Here is an 18946-nt window from a genome sequence, read left to right on the forward strand (position 1 = left end):
CACAATGTATAGAAGGGCATGCTTCTCTTGCTTTTTCACTCTCTCAAACTCACATAAAACTAAATAAAATGTACATACTCCACATGTGCGATGCCAAGTCCATGAACAAGAGGAACCAATACCAACCACCGATAGCACAAGCACCAGCAATAGTAGTTAACTTCAACAGAAGCGATACCAATTAACATACTAAGCAGATAATGTTACAGAGGAAAAAGTTAAAAAAAAATGAACCTGTACAATTACAACTTTAAATTAGGAATCTCATTTAGAAAATATGCTAAGGGATGCAGTTTTGGGAATCGAGTCTAGGTGGTAAGGTCCCCAAGGTAGCATAGCGATACCATCCTCCGAGATACACCACTTGTCATTCCCCGGAGTTAATGTGTTCTTGGTGCCATACATCATACTGTTTATCCCGTTTAAGTTTTGACGAGAAAATGTGAATGGTATCATATATCATATTTATCATCGAATGCTGTACTTTAAGCGGTAAATTCATTTTACAAATAACTTTAAAAAACATAAAGTTTTGAAAAAAATATTTGCAATATACTAATGGAGAAAAAGATGTTTCACGCACAGAGTCAATTTATTGCGCTGTAAAATTGTTTGGTCGACCTATGCAAAGGGATAAGCAGATCTTTGATGATAATCTGGTCCTTATGGAATTACGTAAAGCTTCGATAACCTTCAATTAGCCCCTTTACACTGGTGTGGCCCTCTTTTATATGACACTATAACTTTTCGACTTTCATTATAATTCCATGCTGCTCCTTCACCTTCTTTACACCTTCTCTATTCAGCTAGAGATTTTAATTCTACCACATCACATGTCATGATAAGTATTTCCCTAACTTTGCTTCGCAATTTGAGATGTCCAACTATCATCAAGTATGATCTAGGTTTTCTGCCTGGAATGGAGTAACATGTTTGATGCAAGATGAAGCTGGTAGGAATAAAATCTCTAAGTAAATGGGTCATAAAGTATGTGGGCAAAGATTTGTGGACATAAGATATAAGATAAATAATTGTATTTCAAGCCAAGGCAGTTAATGAAAACTTTCTGCAATCACTTCTGTGCGATCTTACCTGAAATAATTACGAAGAAATTCTTGGGTTTTGGAAACGGAGTATAATTTCCATTTGGGGGTCACATGCCTACTATGAGCTAGTGACCAAGTAGGCTATGTCTGCCGGAGTTAACAAGCATTACTAATAGAAAGATTGCATTACTACTCTACCTTGGGTATATTTACACCTAGACTATATTCCCGAACCTGCTTCCCCTCAGCATCCTCTCCTAAATCTATATCTTGGGTTCGAGTTGTTATTTTCTGGTTTTTATTTTTTGTTTGCCCTTGTAACTTTATCTGGTCATTAATCTAACTGGTATTGTTGTTGGCTTATTGCTGTTATTGCTGCTGCTACTGCCAGATGTCGATGTGGGCTCTGGGAATCGCAACGTTTTTAGAATATACTTTCTGCGGAGGTTTATGTGTGAGAGAGAGAGAGAGAAAGAGACATGTACTCCTATACGTTGTAACACTCCTGTGTGTAATAACCTTTTCCTTACTCTCCTGTACCATTTAAATCTACTATGAAAATAAGCTTTATTTTGTGTGGTACGTTACAGTACCCCCCACCCTCTGAAAGTAACGCTGACATCTTATAGAAGCCATCTCATCTCCTAGGGACGATGGTTATGATTCCTCTCCTACCATCATCATCCACAATAACAATAATAAGAATCTCCCAAGAAAATTGTAGGAAAATATCAGCACTCTCAAGTTCTCTTCCCTTGATCCAGCAAATTATATAATATTCAGTTTATGTTTATAAAAATAATCATGGCAACAGAAATTTGATGTATGCTATGAAATTTACATGCATCTACCTTGTGTACAACTATTGAATCAAATTGACATTTTTGTGAATTTATTGTTCTATGCTAGATAACACTAAAATATATCTTCTATATATAAGTGGAAAAGAATGTTATATAAAAATGTTTTGTGCCTTCTATTGAATATTTTATAATTTTTTACCTAGGTATTTGAAGATTATATTCCATAAAACCATTCATTATCAGGTCAAAATATTTTTTCTACTTACTCAAAATATATGGGACCATTCAACGAATATGTATCCCAACAGAGCCGGAACAACGATACCTGCACAGAGAATCATAAATTAATACTCATTCTTCAGGATGAATGAAGAGATTTTGAACTATCCATAGTAGTATAGGATAGGGGCTCCGGAAACAGGGTCCAGGGTGTGGTGTCTGTGGTGTTTTCCGCCATCTTGGATTGTGACGTCACGGCGGCCATCTTGGATGAGTGTAACGGGACACCACGTAACGGGACACAGCGTAACGGGACATAACATAACGGGACAAGTAGATCACGGCGACCATTTTGTATCCGCCATTTTGGATCCGCCATATTGGATGATGTCATTGTGTTCTCGAACATTCCGGCGATGTGTTGTCCGCCATTTTGAATGATGACGTCACCGTTGCATTTTCCGTTACGGCCGCCATCTTTAACTTTTTTATTTACTATCCGATTTTAATGAAACATTTTTTTAAAAATTATAAAAAAAATTCATTTAATAAAATTTTTAATAAAATACTTATAAAAATATACTTTTACGACACGGAGTTCGGAGTCCTCAGTTCGAACCCGACGAGTGCAAAAAAATAAAAATGGCGACCGATCCATCCCCCATGGTGGGTGCTAGCAGACTGACTCCCACCACTTTTTTCAAAGCATATATATCGTCACCTAGTATGACGTAATGTCCGCCATCTTGTCTTCGATGCTGGAAGCCATCATAATTGTATCGTCGGCTAGAGTGCACTGACGCCATGTTAGTTTAATTCTTACCCACTAGAGTGCAGTAAACATTTATTACCGAGGTGCCCCCGCCATCTTGAAATTTGGCCGCCATCTTGAAAATCCGTAATTATTTAGCTAGAAATTCGGGAAAAGTTCCAAAATTCATTAAAAAAATCACTCATTAATTTACATATTGATTCGATCGATTCCCGTCCTCGGTTCGATACCCGATCGATGCCATAATGTTTAAATTTATGTAAAAAATAATAATTTCAATAAACCATGTTCAACATTCGTAAAGAGACTCTAAATCCTCTACTACCATCATCCTATCAGACGTCGAGACCACCATATTGGAAATTCGTAATTTTAATGCTAGAGATGCGGGAAAAAGTTCCAAATTCATTAAATAAATTTGTTATCCATATACTGATTGATTGGATCGACTAAGGTCCTTGGTTCGATCCCTGGCCGATACAAATCAACTTTATTTATTTAAAAAATACTAAAAAATTGTAAGGTTTGAGAAAATAAAAAACACCGCAGGTTCTATTAAAAAAAAATTTTATTACATAAATACAACACTACTACAAGTACAAAAAAAATACACAGACAAATTACTAAAGTTTTGTGGATTTCTCGATTTCCGCATCAGCCACCCACGAATTAAAGCGAGGTGGAAAGCCCCACCACTTGACATAGGACCGTCCATTTCTTCGTTTTATAATCTTCTCCACCAAGTACGTATCGGGATACAACGTAGGCTGAATCTCTTCGGCATAGAAGCCTCCACGGATAGGTTTGTGGTCCAAATCTTCGAGGTAGTAGGTCCTAGGCTCTGATTCACGAACATGTGTCACACGGAAAAGTTCGGGACTCCAGTTTGCAGTGAAACCTTTCTCGAAGATACCTTTCTGCTTGGAGATTCGCACAATGTCACCGACGTTAGCTTTACGCTTTCGTGGATCTTTCTTCTTCATGTTGGAAAACACTGTTTGAAGCAAGCGTTTGTCCATTACGTCCTTTGGCTTCATTTTCGTGGTAGAATGCACCATGGAATTATACTCGCTTATTAGTTTCGGCAAGATGTCAAGCCACTTGTAATTTCCGTTAGCCGTGAACTGCCGCCACATCTTGGAACGCAAAGTTCTGTTAAACCTTTCGACAACGGAGGCTTTGACGTTACTAAATGTAGAGTAGTGTTTGATGCCATACTTCTTCATCAAAGCCTTGAAGGTTGCATTGTAGAATTCTTTCCCGAGGTCCGTTTGCAGGTGCGACGGTACACGTCCATCACACAAAATATTGTTCATGGCCTTGGCTACGTCAGCTGCAGTCTTTGATTTTACAGGTCTAGCCCAAGCGAACTTGCTATAAACATCGATGACTGTCAACATGTACTTGAAACCTTTATTCAATCGGGAATATGGTATCATCTCAACAAGGTCCGCCTGGAATAAATCGTCAATTCCACGAACTATGACTTTGCGACGAAGGTATTTCCGTCTAGCAGGAGCATGAAGTTCGCGAGCGATTCCTGTTCGACTCATTGTATGTATCCGGCTTCCTTCAGTTCTTCAAGTATGGAGACTATTTCGTTGATGTGCGAATAGTTTCCTACGCTAAGCGATGCATGTAGAATTCTAAGGCGATCAACTAATTCATTAGGGTCGTCCCAATATACATAGTCAAATGTCTGACCACTTTCTAGCTTTTTTAGACCTTCGCCATGTATTGTTAGTTCACTGAAGAGATTAGCGAGAATGTCGATTTTTTCATGATCTACGTCTTTATATACACCACTATCTGGATCGTTATCGCGAAAATGTGCATTGGTTAGCTCTAGCAGTTTTTTGTACTCTTGTAAGTCGTTGTGAGAATATCCTTTAGGCTCCCTGCGAAACAGCAATTCGTACAGACCCGGAGTCCCGCGCGTTTTGAACGCTTCTACGCACACGATATTTCCTGGTAGAAAGTCTATTTCTTTAGCACCGAGGAACCATTTATTATGTTTTCTGTACACTCCGTAGGTCGTGTCATTATTCCGGCTCGTAAACGATATCAGGTATGGTCGGACCATTGCATTAACTTGATGTCCCTTTTTCGGTATTTTTTTCTTGTGCATGGACTTGTGTACTTGTTAAGTCCTCTTCTTCTCGATCCGGTTCATACTTTCTCTTCTTTACAGTCGGCATTTCATCTTCAATTTCCGCCTTCACAATGATGGCTGGTTCTTCCTTGTTTTTAAGTTCGTCGAGGCGACAAGTGATTGGTTTAAATATCTCCTCATTTTCCATCTCACGTGCAAGTCTGGTTCGTCTAGCGAGTAAATATTTTTTCGCGAACAGACTGTATAGCTCGATGAAGGTCACTGGCTAGGTCCGACATTGTACTGGCTGAAAACTTATTGCAAGACCTCCTTTTATACTTTTTTATTCGTTCGCAGAAACTTCTTTCTTGTGCTTGGCCAAATCTGAATTTGTTGACAAGTGAGATAGTGATGCTTTCAGACTACTTTGAAAAGTAGATCGTCCCGTCTTTGTGCATTCGACACTTCGATCATGTCGCGAATGCGAGAATCTGAAGCTTCCACACGCTGGTCGATGGCAACGAGATATTCTAGTAATTCCTTTTTCACCTCGTCTATTTTTTGAGCCAGTAGCGAAATGTATTTGCGGATAACGTCGTCATGAGACTTGAGAGCAGTACGTAAGTCTCGACTGCTACGTCCAAATTTCGAAATGCTATGACTCATGTTTGGCGATAAACTGATCGAAACCTCGTCTGTACCTGCCCTTATATAGAGGCCAGTCCTTTACAATGACTAGAAATCCGTGTTCTTCTTTCCAACACAAGGAGCACATGTCTTTAAATTCCTGAAACGTCATGTCGGTGTTTACGTGATCGTCATAAGAATGGCGTAAATTAAGTTCATCCATGCGAAACAAAACTATGACATTTGCGTTGTCTCGTAGGAGATGTTTTGGAATACGACTGTACGTCTGACACAGGTAAACGCAGTCTACCTTGGCGTGTCTGCCCATGGAAAAGTACTCTTGTATTATTCCTTGTTTCTCGCACATTACATCGTCGAAAACAAACACGGAATTGGCTTTTGCTTCGCTTGGAGGTACAACATCGGTATTATCGCTAAACGGAAAATACTCCACACCATCCACCGAGCGTAGAACAGTTGCTAGGCGCTGGTACTTTGGCTGTTGCAACGACTTGGAATACAAGGAGACGTTCTCGAACCGAAGACCATTTGGCTCCTCCAGTTAACTCAGTAAAACACACGTCTTGCCACAGTTTGACGGGCCCGCCATTATGCATCGTACGGCAGAAGGCAACAGTAAGCCATGACGTGATTCACGTGCACTAAATACATCGTCTTGCGTAATGCGCACGGGCAAACACACGTCTTGCTTGACGACCTGCATTGTACTAAAGTAATTGTATAAAATCAAACACATTTATACTTTCTGGTCAGTTGTGCGTAATGACTCGAAGAGGTAAGAACAAAAAACACATCGGCGCGGGACTCGTAAACTCGCTGATAAACAATCTACCATTCGAGCTACACATTCCCGGCTACAGATTTTGCGGCCCCGGCACTAAACTAGCGAAAAGGTTAGCTCGCGGTGACGTGGGCATTAATTCTCTGGACGAAAAGTGCAAGCAGCACGATATCGCATATTCATTAAGCAAGGATCTGGAATATAGGCACCGGGCCGACGAGATATTGGCACAGGAAGCCGAAGATATATGCAAATCGTCGAACGCGGGACTAGGAGAGAAAATCGCAGCGTGGGGCGTATCTAAGATCATGAAGGCAAAGACGAAATTAGGACTGGGTGCTCGTCGAACCAGCTCCATCAAGTCAAAGACTAACTCACGCAAGACCAAGAAGCGCAAGACTGGTGCAGGCGTGCAGAAAGCCAAGCAAAAATTACAGACTCTCGACAAGAAGATTATAGGAGGATTTCTTCCTTTGCTTTTGCCTGCATTGGGTGCTCTCGGCGGCCTCATCGGTGCAACGAGCGGTATAGTGCGGGCAGTCAACACTAGCAAGAACCAGAAAAATCAATTAAAGGAAGCACAACGACACAACGCCAACATGGAAGCCATTGCCATCGGTAAAAAAAAAACGGCGCAGGACTGTACTTACGACCTCACAAGGCAGGCCGAGGCATGAGAAAAAAACGTGTAAAGAGAAAATCCTAAGTTACCTGCCGAAACGACCGCTCACCAACGTAGATTTAATAAAGTACGCACGCAAACTGAAAATACCAAATTTCCGTGGCGTGTTTATGCGAAACACTTTGCCCAGCAAGCCAAACAGACGTAAGCGCGCCATAATTAATTTAGACACGTCATCGGGTCGCGGCACGCACTGGGTGGCCTATGTAAAGACGGGGAAAAAAGCAACTTACTACGACAGTTTCGGTAATTTACGTCCTCCGCCCGAACTGCGACAGTACCTGGGCCGGACCACTACGATGTTTTACAATTACGAAACGGAACAGAGGCCTAATCAAACAAACTGCGGACACTTGTGTCTTCGCTTTTTAACAAACAAAAAATTAGCTGACAAATAAAAAAAATTGCTACTTAAAGGTTGTGCAGTGATGATAATTTATTAGTCATGTCGATAACACTTACCTTGACAGGTCACGCATCTGAGCTGCGGGCGGTTCATTTCCCGCCTCTGGATTTAGACGGAGAATGGTGTATCGGTCTCGTAGATTTTCAAACGTATAATGCCATACCTAATATCGACGAAGAAAATTGCAAGATCTGCTTCCTAAAAATCGATGGGACCGCTCATGAAATACGGTTACCTGTTGGCTCTTACGAAATTGACGACATTGCAAATTACATCAGGGATATGTTACCACAGGATGTAGACTTTCAACTGCGTGGAAATCCAAACACTCAAAAAAGCATTCTAACATGCAGTGAAAATGTCGACTTTACGAAATCTGGCACCATAGGTACGATGCTCTGATTCGAATCAAAGGTTTATGATACGGGAAGAACGTACGAATCTACGCGCGCAGTAAACATTTTGCCTGTGAATGTAATAAGAATAAACTGTAATTTGGCAAGTGGAACGTACCTCAACAGAAGACTAAGCAACATGCTGCACGAGTTTTCGCCGATGGTCCCGCCAGGATATAAACTGGTAGAAGTACCGCAAAGTATCATTTACGTTCCAGTCGTCGTGAAGTGCGCACACGAAGTCGTCGTCCGAATCGTTGACCAGCGAGGACGATTGGTGAATTTTCAAGACGAAGAAATTACATTACGTCTGCACTTGAAGCGATGGGCATAAAGTTCGTAACACCGAACAATTATAAAAGAAATCGTATTGCCGTGAATAAGAACAGTTCTCTATCAGACATCGGTGCATTAACACCTGACAACATAAAGTATCTTCTCAGTATTGGGCAAGTGCCGAATAAATATGGAAGACGAAATCCTCAACGTGGAAGATCCGGTAATTTTTGATGACAGCATTACGAAAATGGAATTGCACGAGTACCAGCCTTTCCTGCTCGGGCCGTACGCACTACCATCGGAAGTACGCATTGCAGTACAGCACCAAGATATTTGTACTTTACCTTCGCAGTCATTTTTACGTATAAGAGGCACGCTTACAAAAGCGGATGGTACACATCCGACAACGACGTCAATATCCTGCAATGGTATTCTTCACCTAATCGAGCGCATTACTTATGTACTCAATGGTGTCGAGGTAGACCAGACGAGAGATGTAAGCATAAAATCTGCTATGAAAAATTGCCTTTCGCTCACGCCAAATGAACTGTCTGCTGCAAAGATGGCCGGTTGGGCTCTCGAGGATGAATATAAGCTTCCGGTTTATGCCGAAGGGAAGTTCGAAGTTTGTGTTCCTCTGTCCATGCTTCTTGGATTCGCTGAGGACTACAAGCATATAATCATTAATTCGAAACAAGAGCTCGTACTGCTTCTAGCCAACACGCACATTAATGCAATTGTCGCCGCTGCAGAAAACCCTCAAGATGTCTCGCTAACACTACAGTCTATCGAGTGGATGCTGCCCCACATCCAAGTGAGCACCGTTGAACGAGTCAAGATGTTGTAGAACATAGAAAATGGCAAGAATTTCGATGTGCCATTCCGATCCTGGAGTCTGGAAACTTATCCTGGTTTGCCTCATAGTCAGCGTATCAATTGGATAGTAAAGTCCAGCTTCGCTACGGAAAAACCAAGATACATCATCGTCGGGCTTCAGACCGGAAGGCAGCTCAATGCAGGAGTAAGTCGCTCCGTATTCGATAACTGTCAAATACGCAATGTAAAAATATTTTTAAACAACGAAAGTTATCCGTACGTTGACATGAACATGGATTTTGAAAGTGGAAGATTTCTTCTAGCATATCAAATGTACGCCAAGTTTCAGCAAGCTTACTATGGGCAGAGACAGTCACCGATACTGAGTCCTGACAGTTTCAAGAACAAGGCTCCGTTAATGGTGTTTGACGTTTCCAAACAGGATGATCGAATAAATTCAAACATCATCGACTGTAGGATCGAGATAACGACTAGCGGAAATATTCCCCCAAACACCTACGCTTTTTGTCTGATACTTCACGATCGGCTTGCTTTGTACAATTGTCGAGACAAACTTGTGAAAATTCTGACATAAATACTGTTTCGTTTTCGATGTTAATTTAGTTACGACCGAGCATTGCTAGCGACAACATGTACTGCAACCTGCAAGGTTTCCAGAGTCAAAATGGATTCGTGCTCAAGGAAATAAGCGTCACCTCCGGAGACAAGACTCGAACACGCACTTTCCGACCTCCGTATCCGTGGAAACTACTAGACGAAAAAAGTAAACGTTCGAACGAATGGCTATGTAAATATTATCACGGACTAGAGTGGGACGAAGGAAAAATTCCGTACCACCAAGTGAAAAACACACTTCAAGATTTACTACTGCAAAACGAAATAATCTACGTTGCCGGACCTGAACAGAAGAAATGGCTGAGCAAGTTGTGTGACGACGGAGCAGCTGAAATCGTAGATATACAGACCGACTACGGTTGTCCTTCCCTGCGCAAACTCTGTTCAATGTACGAAGTTAAGCATCCAAATGACGAGTTTGAACGTGTCTGTGCCTGTACAAACTCACAGCTAATGCAGAAATGGCACACACAATGTTAGTAGGAGCCTGCATATATAAATGTCGTACCTACGTACGTGCCTTCAGTTGACGTTCGACCTGCAAGAAGATGTTTACGTTTCATCCTGCTAACGTGTACGTGAGCGCAAGACCTAGCTTCAGCAGTGTCGAGTACAGCTACTGGGATTCCGGGTATCTACGTACATATACAGAAACCTGTGATGGAGGTGCTCAGCATTGGCGGTTTGCGCACTTTCCTGTGTCCTACGAACCGACCCAGCAGCTGGTAGATTGTTGCGAACCTGGAAACTGTGTCGTCTATCACATGAGACCACACACAATCCTTCCTGCTAGCATCGCTGAGGTAGTCGCCTCGTCTGCATGTGCAACACCAAACATGGACGTGTTGCAACCTGTTGTGACCTGTGATGCATCTACGCAGACGTCCAAACGGTGTGCGTCTCGTCATCGCAGTTCAGGCAGTGAATATGTCCCAACTAGCACTGAGCCAAAGCCCAGGCGTAGACGTGGTCACAGACGTCATCGACCATGTCTTGTCGGAGTTTTCAACGTCGCAGAAGATGGCCAGCTGGAAACCTGTGTTCCTGATCCTGTGGCCTGCGAACCAGTTGGAACCGGAGTCAACGAACCAGTTGGAACCGGAGTCGACGTGTCAGTTCGTGCGGCATTAAAGACTTTGCTTGTGAAAATGCTTGATTCCTTAACCTAATATGTATTTGTGTACTCTTTATAAATAAATGTGTAAAACTTGAACTCGTGTGTTTTTATTTCTACAATTTTTAGGTACCTAATAAAAAAATTTTAAATACAGACAATATTTTGACTCATGTAGTATACCAGAAGACCACGGGTATATAAGCGAGGTTCAGACGACTGGACCCGCAGTTCACCTCTGGCCGCGGTGCAGTACGGACGTGCTCTCTCCATTAAGTTTCGTGAGATTTAGTTATGTCGACCGGAATAGACTGTTTACCGACAGCAGCGGGGACCTCGATGACAGCAACGATGATGGAGTCGGAGATCCCGATACCGACTGCAGAGGAGACCACGACAGCTGTGGAGATCCCGATACCGACTGCAGAGGAGACAACGATACATGCTGTTCCATCATCAGCTGAAGTTTCACCATCTGCATTCCAGACTTCAATTCATGAAGAGCGTGCATCGCATCAATGCAAATATTGTGGTGCATCAATAACCTGCAGTAGGTCTCTGACAATCTCTCGAGAGACATATAAGTGCGACAAATGCGATAAGGCTTCTTCGCATTGTAACAGTCTGGACAGTCACAAGATTATGTGCATAGGAAAAGAATCAAGTGATAGTATGCTTCCATACCATCAGACATCATCATTTATTGCCTTACCTGAGGCGATAGTCAACAAAAGAGCAGTAGTCAATTGCCAAAACTTGAAGGACCAGTTTTGTTTTAAATGGAGTATTTTGGCAAGATTTGTCGAGGGAAGTCATCAAAACCGTGTTGATAAGAGGTATTATGCTTTGGAGAATAAGTACAACTTCGATGGACTGTGCTATCCGCCACCATTACATCAGATAAAAGTTTTTGAGAAAAATAACCCTGAAGTCTCAGTTAATGTGTATGCGCTAAATGAGGATAATAAGGTGTGTCCGATTCGGGTAACCAAACAAGAAAAAAAAATCATTTCGATTTGTTGCTTGTGACAAATGAAAGCGGTTCTGCACACTACTGCTACATCAAAAACTTCTCCCGACTTGTGAGACCCCAGGTTACAAAACATCAACAGAAGATTTATATGTGTAAGATGTGCTTTAAGTATTTCGCTAATCGACCTCGAAAATCAGGACTCACAGCTATACAGTGTCTTGAAAAGCACAGGATTAAATGCGGAAATAAATCTTAACCAAAAAACTTTAGTAATTTGCCTGTGTATGTTTTTTGTACTTGTAGTAGTGTTGTATTTATGTAATAAAAGTTTTTTTTAATAGAACTTGCGGTGTTTTTTATTTTCTCAAACCTTACACTTTTTTAGTATTTTTTAAAAAAATAAAGTTGATTTGTATCGGCCAGGGATCGAACCAAGGACCTTAGTCGATCCAATCAATCAGTATATGGATTACAAATTTATTTAATGAATTTGGAAGTTTTTCCCACATCTCTAGCATTAAAATTACGAATTTCCAATATGGTGGTCTCGACGTCTGATAGGATGATGGTAGTAGAGGATTTAGAGTCTCTTTACGAATGTTGAACATGGTTTATTGAAATTATTATTTTTTACATAAATTTAAACATTATGGCATCGATCGGGTATCGAACCGAGGACGGGAATCGATCGAATCAATATGTAAATTAATGAGTGATTTTTTAAATGAATTTTGGAACTTTTCCCGAATTTCTAGCTAAATAATTACGGATTTTCAAGATGGCGGCCAAATTTCAAGATGGCGGGGGCACCTCGGTAATAAATGATTACTGCACTCTAGCGGATAGGAACTAAACTAACATGGCGTCAGCGCACTCTCGCCGACGATAAAATGATGATGATGGCTTCCAGCATCTATGACAAGATGGCGGACATTACGTTATACTAGGTGACGATATATATGCTTTAAGAAAAGTGGTGGGAGTCAGTCTGCCTGCAGCCACCTAGGGGGAAGGATCGGTCGCCATTTTTAATTTTTTTTTGCCCTCAACGGGTTCGAACCAAGGTCTCCGAACTCCGTGTCGTAAAAGTATATTTTTTATAAATATTTTATTAAAATTTTATTATTTAAATTTTTTTATAATTTTTAAAAAAAAATTCATTAAAATCGGATAATAAATAAAAAAGTTAAAGATGGCTACCATAACGAAAATTGCAACGGTGACGTCATAATCCAATATGGCGGAAAACACAATGCCGGAATTTTCGAGAACACAATGACGTCATCCAAAATGGCGGATCCAAAATGGCGGATACAAAATGGTCGCCGTGATCTACTTGTCCCGTTACGTTATGTCCCGTTACGCTGTGTCCCGTTACGCTGTGTCCCATTACGCTGTGTCCCGTTACACTCATCCAAGATGGTCGCCGTGACGTCACAATCCAAGATGGCGGAAAACACCACAGACACCACACCCTGGACCCTGTTTCCGGAGCCCCTATCCTATACTACTATCCATAAAAAAATTTAAGCTTCTGAAAATTAGTATCTACAAAAGTCAGGAACCGATAATTTGTTCAACATAAACACCAATTTCAATACTTTAATACTTAAATAGATTAATATTTTTATTTGAATTCTACATAACTTAATTCGCTGTCCATTATTTTCAGCTGTCCATGTTTCTGCCAATATTTCTCCCACCTTCCCCCATCTTCCCTCACCTTTCACACCAGACTTCTCTTCTCCTACCTTCCCCTTCCTCTTCTGATTTATCAGAGAACTCACTTGAAAATTTTTACACAATACACCTTCACATCCAAACTACTGCGTCTACTTTCCTCATTTGTGTGACTGAGATGTATCTGCAATTCGCCTTTTATGCTCATGCCCTTCCAGCCAATCATATCACTGCTTTTCCTCCCCTAAATACTTTAAATAGACCAGATGGCATGTTTTGCACTAAACACCTCTATTTTCACACTTGACTCTTTTTTCAACCATCATTCTACTTGGTGGTTTCTACTGTCCTTCCCCCAAAATCCAATATCCAGCACCTTAAGCTTATCAAAAATTTCCTCCACCTATTTTTCATAAGGGTGGGAGGAAGGACTGATAGATCTTCTTATTGGGCAAAGGATTCTAACATGCTCCTCAAGAAAACACCAATTAAAGGTCTGGAGTTCCTATATATGTCTATATAGGGATATGGGAAGAGGTTATTTATTATTGGGGGAGGGGTCACTACTATAATTAAGCCCTGACAAAGGAAAAGAAGGGAAACCCTCCAAATAATTTCTTGGTAATCTTAGAGTTTAGAAGGTTGAGAGAGGCGGTATGAAAATTAAGGGGGTCATGGCTTGGATGGCATTTAGGTGCTTCTCGAGCAAGCCAAAGTTTGGTTAGTTGTTAGGTATTACTTTTGGTGTAGCAAATAGCATAATATCTGATTTTGACCAAATTCTGGAATAGTTTACAGGAGATTTTTTTAAATTAATAAAGTAAGCGGTCATTTTTTAACAGCATCGGTCAAGTAGATTTTTTATTACATATAATATTTCAAATAGTTTGGAATTTTATGAAAAAATTAATTTTTAACAATAATTACAATTTTTCTTTCAATACATAGTCCTAAATTACCCTAAACGTTTATAAAAACATAAATTCTTACACTAATGAAAAATGTTCATATGTTATAAAAATAACATTAAGTGTAACTTGTTGACTAAAACACTTATTGCTTAGTAAACTAAGTAATTTTTTAATATAAAGTTTTGAACTGATGCATTTACGACATTCTCAGATCCTTGTTATAATTTTACTAACTGTTCCTTAACATTTATTTTACATTTCTTAACTTATGAATTGCATAAGGAAAAAATAAACAAACTTCACAAATTCTTTCGATTATCTTAATTTGTTTTCAGTAGTTTATCAAAATTAAATTGTATCTACAATTCTTTTTTTTTTGTGGGTGTCCTGTTCTTGAACACAACCTTAAACACTTTTATACTTGGTTTTTCCTGTGCTTGACCTGAATAGCTAAAATTCTTATAATTTGGTTTCCCCTGTCTTTATAGGTGCATGCACCGTGGGGTGAGCGAGTGAAGTACGCGATGTTACCCGAATACCACGTGGGCACACTCGAGCTGCCAATGGGACTTAGATGCAATGTGGTCGGCTGGTGGTCCGTTGGCAAGTGCAATGGCACGAAGACACTGATACCATCTCTGACCAACAAAGTGGGGAATCAGGAACTGGTAAATCTCCTTAATGGGTGACGATTATTTGTTATTTTATTTTGTTTGGATTTAAGCTGGCCGTATTGTTGAGCCACCAAATTACACACAGAGCTCTGGATGTTAAAGTGGATATACAAACTGCTTAGGATTTGATTAAAAAAATGATGAGCCAGATAACTATTTAAGAGCTATTGCACAAAACCACAGGAGTTTTTTCTCATGGTTTCTGTTAAAACATAAATATATTTCAGTGATGAAAATAAAATAATTGTATGTTTTAAACTAAAATTTGGTAACCATTAGCTACTTTATTTTGGAGAGGGTTGTTCAAGCAAACTTTTCAGCAACAATGCTGCAAAGTACGTGTTACATGCACGTACATGGTATCTGTGATGGGTCAGCATGCATGCCCTCCTACAATGCATGGAATCAATTATGGCCTACCTAACCATAGGAGGGGAAGGTTAGCAGGCTTACACCAAAGTTGGACTGTTTCAAGGCTCTGGCTGTAAGCCCCTGGGCTTCGGCATGGGGTAGCTGGGATAGAGACCGATATAACTTCGAGGTCCTCCAGCGTGCGTAGGGGAATGACACTTATGGTTAGCCTTGACATCACCTAAGTTGGCAGTAGTGATCCTTGTGGTGTGAATGTACATCCCCACTGAGGTTCCCTCTGACTGCCCAGTATCACAATGGGTAGGTTTCGCACTTGGTGGTTACGCTCCGATCGCTTGGAGCAGACTCTAATGGTTCTCTAGCCCGATAATGAGTCGACGCAGTGAGCGTTGGATAGGCCTACACCAAACCACGGGTCCTTGGGCGACTGAGGGGTTCCAGTGCGTTAGAGATCGGCGTAGGGTAGGCGCCAGCAGTATTGATAAGGTCTACGGGCTCAGGGCACAATCAACTGTCTGGTTAGCTGAGTAGGCAAAGGGGACGAGATGGTGATCATGCTGGGATGGGTAGCCTCAGTCTCTCATCATAGCCAACTTTCTAACGATATTCCTGATTAGCGCATACGATATGGTGGCCCCAGGACGGCAGTGCCTTGTGGTTGAGAGCACTGGGTTAACAAATCAAAAGAATAGTCAAAATATGTACTATGGCTCTGTCAGTCACTCTAATGTGTCCCATCCCCATACTGGCCTGACATTTTCCTCCCAAACAATACGTGTTCTGGCCGGGTTGATAACTTAAACCCATTAAATTTGACGAAAGTGCCATGAGAGGGTTTCGTATACCCACATGGCAGATCATTTAGGAGAGGGGACTGTCCCTCAGAGCCTCCTGAAGCGTGCTCGCCACTCATAACTACAAAACCCACCACATTCCGATCTAGGGCCAACTACGGAAATCTCAGTAGAGAAACTATGCGTGCTCTTCCAGACTTTATTTTTCATATAGTGGAAACATTTCCATTCAACCGTGCGACATGGGTGCCTTATACCTTACATATATCATTGTCCCGCCGATTCTTGTGCACAAATGCAGATGGTTTGTATCTACTGCTAGTATGGTTCGTACAGCAGCTAGAGCTTACAATTTTCCAAGGCTCATCACTGATATTCACCAGAGAATTCTTTTATCTCTCTCAGCATCCTTTATGATCTCGGAACAAATCCCAGTCCCTTAAGCTTTCCTAGTCTGGCACATCGCATGGTCGCCAATCCTGCTTACCATTTAGGTCACCCTTAAACCCAGGCCATATCCAGAAGTTGTTTTTTGACCTGTCTGGAGCACCACATTGTTAGTCGCTCAGCCCCCAAAGGAGGAATATACGGAGTCAGCAGTGGCTTAGGCACACCGATGATCCCAGGATTAATGTTTTGAAACCCAGTTCGAAGCTGGAAGGTAGCCCAAACAGTATTTGAGATACATCTTTACCAGCCTCCAACAGAGCCCATTTGGGACCACAGAGTGAGTCCAAAACAGGCACTTTTTATTACAATTAGCTATTATTGTTACAATGAGATATCAGTCTGTTCAAACATTTTAGACATTACGGTCAGATGGCTCACGATTCCAAACTACTTTCGAGCGAGAGCATACACCAGTGTACTCTGATTGCTCCTAGTGGCCTATAACCTTTGGTAACCTGAAGGTTTTTCACTTAAAGGGCATATTTAGCATAGCCAAAAAATCGCAAAATTAAATGTTGTTCTAGAAGTCTTTCAGTCGATATTCGTTTTGAGAAGTTATAGCGGAAAACAGCATCACATGGTCGTCCTTTCCGAAAAAACTAATATTAAAACTTGGGTTTAATTTTTTTTATTTAATTTGGTTAGTGGCTTTCAACCACCTCGGTAATCTTTTGGCAATGCCTATTGGAACCTTTAAGCATTTTAGTCAGTTAGCAAAGGTTTTTTTATGTTAATTCTTGATTCGCTTTCGATTCTTAATCGAGACTTTCTGTGATTATCTTTGTCATTATATTGACCAAAAAATGTGAATTTGAAGACATTTGAATATTTTTGAATACAATATGGCGTTTTGGTTTTTTATTTCCTCCTGTTTTCTTAGTTCTAACGACTTATTATAAGTGGAAATTTTCAAAATTTGATTAAGTTCATTTTATTTTGAGGCATGGCAGTGACGTACCCACAAGAAGGGTCATTTATAATGATCAGTGTGTTCTGCCTGTAGAGTGCCATAGCTAAGCACTTGTGAATAAGCTAGTTATCTATAATATTTCATCATAGTGTCATATTGTCACTATGGAAAGTTCCATAAAGGTGCCTTACCGTCACAAAGAATGTACGCTTGTTCAGTGCCGAGGGTGTTGAGGCCAAAAAGACGTGTAAAGTGCGAGCCAATATCGTCTTTAGTGACTCCACACTTAAAACTTGTAAACACAGCTAGGAGGCCATGTTAATATCTCGTCAACATCTGGGTTATTTACACGAAAAATGTTCAAAAAAATCAAGGAAACAAGGCGAGGAGTCAGCTAGGACCTATGCAAAGTCATCTCAGAGTTTGCCTGGAGTGATTTTTGTAAAGAGTGGAAAACCGAAATCAGGATAGCCTGAATGGAATTTGAACCATGGTGTTTTGTAAAATGATTGAATTAATTGTCTTGCAACTATGGTAGCTCATTAAATAAAGAGAAGATTTTCTAAGTAATTATTCTTTTGAAATCTTTAGTTATTTTTATTTTTTATTACAAATATGTGGAAGTTTTATTAAAATTAAATAAGTCAATAAATATAAGTATAAATTATTGTTAAAAAAACTTCAAAAATTTCAATTAATATGTTAAATATACAATGAAATGAGTATTTACTCATCTGAATAGCATAATACAAAAAAAAACTGGATGTTTGAATATTTCTGGGTTGATTGTTATTAGGATACAGTATGAATTTGTATGTTTTGTAATAAATTAGCTCGAAAACTACTGGATCTATTACAACCATATTTTTACTGATATAAGTTAACATTAGTTCAGATGGACGCAAGCTGTGTTTTACTACAAAAAAAAGCTTCCCTAAGATACGCCAATATTTTTAACTTCAATCAGAACAAAACGACAAATTCACTACTTTATTGAATTGCACTGAAATAACCGTAATAGATGTAACCAAAATGAGTATACATTACTCCAGCACTAATGAGCAAAACATCGTATTAGGAGCTTATTGAAATCTTTCCTTTATTTTCTTTAACATAATAAAGACACGCTATTGGTTAATATATATAAATTAGAAGGCTAGATACGAAGATATTTGTTGCAAATTAACACTTATTTATATATCAATGAAACGAAAACTTCTGTTAAAAATATTGCCAACCACGCGAAGCTTGGAAACATAGCTTGTGCAAGAACAAATAAGAGAACAGCCATTGAACAAATGTCAACGGTTGCATCGATGGCTATAAACCCCATGAGAATTAGTAGGAATACATAAATGACATCAAGCATGACTGGCAGTCAATAAACAGTTAACGGTATTTTGAGTAGGATAAATAATGTTCACTTTTATCTGGTAGTCGAATATACCGACCGACGATAGGTATGGAGAAGGCACTTTCCACAAAAACGTTTT

General features: G+C 40.2%; 1 protein-coding gene across 1 annotated transcript in view; it reads left to right on the forward strand.

The window, feature by feature from the left end:
• LOC134527612 (trypsin-like) overlaps positions 1-18946 on the forward strand; it is a 51698-nt gene that overhangs the window by 20571 nt on the left and 12181 nt on the right. Inside the window, exon 5 of the mRNA XM_063360452.1 lies at positions 14742-14921. Coding sequence (XP_063216522.1) covers positions 14742-14921 — 180 coding nt within the window. The remainder of the gene's footprint in view (positions 1-14741; positions 14922-18946) is intronic.

Source organism: Bacillus rossius, chromosome 1 (genome assembly GCF_032445375.1).
Source record: "Bacillus rossius redtenbacheri isolate Brsri chromosome 1, Brsri_v3, whole genome shotgun sequence".
Lineage (NCBI taxonomy): Eukaryota > Metazoa > Arthropoda > Insecta > Phasmatodea > Bacillidae > Bacillus > Bacillus rossius.